Source organism: Trachymyrmex septentrionalis, unplaced genomic scaffold, assembly GCF_001594115.1.
Source record: "Trachymyrmex septentrionalis isolate Tsep2-gDNA-1 unplaced genomic scaffold, Tsep1.0 scaffold148, whole genome shotgun sequence".
NCBI classification, from domain to species: Eukaryota; Metazoa; Arthropoda; class Insecta; order Hymenoptera; family Formicidae; genus Trachymyrmex; species Trachymyrmex septentrionalis.
This window is the reverse complement of record NW_017304631.1, coordinates 275,992-280,821: the sequence shown is the minus strand read 5'-3', so window position 1 is coordinate 280,821 and position 4,830 is coordinate 275,992. Positions and strand designations below refer to the sequence as shown.

General features: G+C 30.1%; 2 protein-coding genes across 2 annotated transcripts in view; one reads left to right on the top strand and one right to left on the bottom strand.

Annotated features, from left to right (window-relative positions):
• The window catches only part of LOC108745704 (protein sickie), a 113,342-nt gene extending 111,901 nt beyond the window's left edge, over positions 1-1,441 (top strand). Inside the window, exons 20-22 of the mRNA XM_018482012.1 lie at positions 107-309; positions 580-947; positions 1,283-1,441. Of these exons, the coding sequence (XP_018337514.1) occupies positions 107-309; positions 580-947; positions 1,283-1,441 (730 nt within the window). The remainder of the gene's footprint in view (positions 1-106; positions 310-579; positions 948-1,282) is intronic.
• Positions 1,442-4,054: 2,613 nt separating this feature from the next.
• Positions 4,055-4,830, bottom strand: part of LOC108745759 (glycosaminoglycan xylosylkinase) — a 2,950-nt gene continuing 2,174 nt past the window's right edge. The window contains 2 exon segments of the mRNA XM_018482093.1: positions 4,055-4,313; positions 4,514-4,740. Coding sequence (XP_018337595.1) covers positions 4,085-4,313; positions 4,514-4,740 — 456 coding nt within the window. The 3' untranslated portion in view covers positions 4,055-4,084.

The window sequence follows — 4,830 nt, the reverse complement described above, 5'->3', positions numbered from 1 at the left end:
GTATATATATTGTATATATATATATATAGTCTTTTTAATTATTAACGATAGAGGGATAAAAGATTGATCTCTTAATGAATTAGATTTTAATTATGTAATTAAACAGGTGGGTATTATGTGCAAATCACATGGAACCAGTCAAGGGATTTCTAGGACGTTATTTGAGAAGGAAATTACTGGAGCACGAACTACGCGAATGCGCCGGGACAAGAAACGCGGAAATGGCAGCAGTAGTCGAGTGGCTGCCGCGTGTATGGCTGCATCTTAACAAGTTCCTAGAAACCCATAGTAGCTCTGACGTCACCATAGGTAACAAGAAATATTTAAAATATATTTTCACATTTCAGAAGATACAATTTCTGCGAGTCCAATAAATTCAATTTTAAATAAGAATTCTCATCAATTTTGCTATTTTTTCTACTAATATCAATGCAAAATAATAGAATCAATAGATTTTCAATCGCAAAATTTTTATAGGATACTTACGAATCTGTGATAAAATTTCATTGTTTTGCTATTAATTTTTCTGTCATTTTTTTATATAATTATAAATAAATAATAATATTAATAATTAAACAGGACCGCGGCTGTTTTTATCGTGTCCAATGGAAGTGGCTGGATCTCAAGTGTGGTTTACCGATCTGTGGAACTATTCGGTAATACCTTATTTAGTGGAAGCGGTCAGAGAAGGATTGACGCTATACGGAAGACGCGTAAGCGGGAACGGAAATGGCGAATCGGCATGGGAAGATCCAGCGCAATTCATCACATCGAGCTATCCATGGCTTTCGACGCATGCCGTGCACGGCGGCAGCGATGCTCTTCTACGTCTGAGACCCGAAGACGTGGGATATGATGTCGTCTCCAGCGGGCACACTTCCGGTGTAGGCGCCTCCAGCGTAAAGAGCCTTGGAAGTACTCATAGTGATACCGAAGGAGATCCTCTGGTTAGTATTGAGATTCAGAAACTTTAAAATATATATATATATATTCGCGCAGAACGCGATATTAATCATTTAAAAAATTCAGCTAAATAAACTGTTGAATATAATAATAATAATTTTTAAATAAATAAATTATATATTTTTCTTACATCATAGAAAATTATATTTTTCTAAATAAATAGCAATTGTAACAAAAAGAAGGAAGATGAAATGTGCATATTAATTGTAGAGAAATTTGTTTTACTTACTTACACTTTATATGTATTATAAGCTGTTCAATGGTAACCAAGGACTTCATTAATTAGTCGACTTCAATTTTCTTATATCTATTTTTATAGCTTAACATGCTAATGAGGCTTCAGGAAGCAGCTAATTACTCAAGTCCACATAGTAACGACAGCGACTCGGTGACGTCTCTTGATTCATCACATACTCGTCATTCAGAGGATTTGAGCAGTTCGACATCTTCGTCAAGAGGAGTAGAATCGGCACTCTAAATTAGCAAGATATCATAAACAAAATTCATCGCCGAAAGATCGATATATATATATATGCATAACGCGCGACCGTTCAATTAAAAATATTACAAAAAAGGTAAGATCAATAGCTCTGAGAAATAAACAATTATTCCAATCGCCGAATTCAGAGCAAGAGAGAATTATTTATAAATAAAAGATAATTAAACGAGGAATATCTTTATATCAGGGAAAATAATCAGTGCAATGTTTCTAAGATTAAAAACTCAAGAAAGAAAGTTACAGGTATCACTAAATCGTACTTCCGAATCGAGATAAGAGCGCAATTAAACATTAGCGATAATTCTTTATCGTAATAAACATCAAATTGCATATTTAAGAACCCTCTGAAATGCAATAAGATTAAAAGAAATCACAAAACGCCAGCTATTTTAAGATCGCACTATTTTAATACCAACAAAAGCTTCGTAAAATGAAAAGCTAAGAGGGATTTGAAATGCCTATAAAAGCTGGCCTATATTTATAGATTTCTACGTGCATCCAGCATCTAGGTGTGATATGTAATATTAAATAAGACGAAAAATGAATAAACGGCGACTTTTCGCTAAGAAAAATAGATAAACCGAAAGAAATAATTTTATGAAGTTTTATATTTTTTTGTAACTTTTAATCAATGTTAAAGTCATTGAAGATTCGGAAAATTAAATAAAATGTTTTTAATTCGTTCTATATTTTACAGAAATAAAATTAATGGAAATAAAAAAAAAGAGAATAAATCGGAGATAATAAAAATATTAATTTCTTGGTCAAATTATTTCAAATACATTTTTTTATTTTTTATTTATCTTCGTAATTTATTTTTTTAAAGAATTAGCAATATTAACATCTTAGAAATATCAAATGATTTTGTTAAATGATCGTTGACCAATTTCTTTCGGCCTATTAATTTTTCATGAAGCGTACACGCGAACGTGATGCAATAATTTCTATACGCTGCCCCGTTTGCGGAAGCCGTTTCTATTTTAATGGAACGCATTTTTTCATTTACGACAAGATACGAGCGCGTTGAAAAAAAAATCGTATCGATTTTGTCGTTGGCATATATACAGTATTAATGGCGTAAAAAGAAAGCGGTTTCGAACCGAGGAATTCTCAAAGAACAGAAATTCCTCTTTCGTCCGATTATTTTTCAGGTAAAATTATCTAAATGTAGACAGATCTCAAGGATAAATAAACAGACGATTCTCATTCATATAAGCAGTCAGATGAGATAAAGCGAACGAGTTCGAAAGGATCATGGTCTGTGCAAAAATAGTCTATTTATACATACTTTGCTACGAAAGCTCTATTTAATTAAAGAATGTTAATATAATATATATATATATAGATAGTATATACATTCATACCTGAACGACGATGGCGTTAAATATTATATATATAAATATATAAATATATATATACACACGACAAAAATAAAATTTCTAACTAGTTTGTAAGGTACGTGAATAATTCTGGTCATGTAACGTTGTAAATACGAAACACAAACCAAGATAGATTACGCTAGATGTGCAAATTCGATTTGAAGTCCCATACGAATGGGCCCCGATATCTTCTGTGATAATTTTATTTGTAATTTTTTATTCTTACTTTCTTTCTTTATTCTTGGAATGTATATTTTGCGATCGACATACTCCTTATATACTCTTTTTATCATCGAAAAGAAGTCTTTTTTTATGAATTATCAATGAATTATTAATTTTGTCTATTATATATAATTTTAGAATAATATTTAAAAACATTACTCAAGAAAGTAAATATAAAATTATAATTATTTCGATCAATTTTATTCTCAATTTTTTAAATTTTAAATTAGAAATTTTGATTATGTTTCAGATAAGACTTTAAAAAAAAATTAACGGTTTTATATCTTATATTCTCATAAAAAAGAATGTAAGAAAACTAAAAATGTGATGTTTACTGAATAGTTACGATCACAGGAGATAACGGCATCCACGAAGACTATATATAATAATGTACATGATCGATGGCATGGTGTCTCCTGCGATGAAGAAGAGGAGGGCATGTCAACGTTACACATACGATAATACAGTCGCATTTACAGGTTTTTTACGTTTGTACCGTATTTATATATACGCTGTACACAGCGCTGCACTTCAAACTCTATTCAAATAACGATAATTAACTGTGTCATCAAATAAATTGCATTCAAATCTGTCTTTGACCTTTCTCATTTTAAACCTTACGTTCATTACTAGTTAAGAAAAAATTGTCATGCTTCAAGGGATTATTTCTAAAAAATAATGAAGAATATAATCTATGCAAAAGCAATATTTCATCAAAATATTAAAATTAAAATTATATAATTGAAAATTTATTTTCGAATTACCAAATAAAATTTAAAAAAATTTATATTAAGATTTTTTTAAATATTTTTTTTTCTTATATCTCTCTCTCTTTTCCTACAAAAGAATGTTTATTTTAATTTTTCTGCGTAAATCTCTCTTGAATATTATTTTTTTATTAATTTTTTAATTTCATTAACTTTTAATTAAACAATTAATCTTCATTTTCTATCTATTTTTTATAAGGAACATTTACATTTTTATATCTATGTATTCTGACTCCTATAGAATTGTTCTTAGATTACCGATGATCCAAAATCACATTAGAAATGTACTTCTTTTTCTTCAGACAATTTTCTATTACGGCATAAACGGTAAGCAGTCTTCTATTCATGGCATTTAAGTGTGCCTCCGTGATGAGTGGAGAAACATCTGACATTACAGCCTCGTGTGCAAGAAGTCTACCTAATGCGATGCCTAGAGATCCACCACTAAATAATCGCAACCTGTCCCACGTAGTTTTGTGAATCCTAGAATAAAATACATCTGTTCCAGTTTTGTTCTTTTCTTTAATTGCTGTCTCTTTTTACATAGTTTCTAAACGCCATAATGAACAAGGAAACTATTTAACAGATTCAAAGATTTCAAATTTTGTAAGCAAGAAATATGTTAAAGACTTCTCATATCTTTTAATTCCATAACTTTTGCAGCAAATATAAATTATACTCACATGCAACACTGATATAGAGGCGCTAAGATGTCGAGATGATCAACATCAGGATTTCCTAGACTCTTTCCATTATCGATCAGTAGCACTGCAGGATTATGAAAATTGTTTTGTGCGAGTTCATAATGATGGCGATCACCATTATCCATAAGGAAATCAAAGATCGCTGTATCAATCAAATCCAAGAGTCTACTCGACGATTGCGGTGAATAAGCCTTAGAATCTTTTACCTAAAAGAAAAAATCAATTCTATATTTTCACAACAAACATCATTTATAATCGTATTTTTCATGAATTTTTATATATTTTTATTATATTTA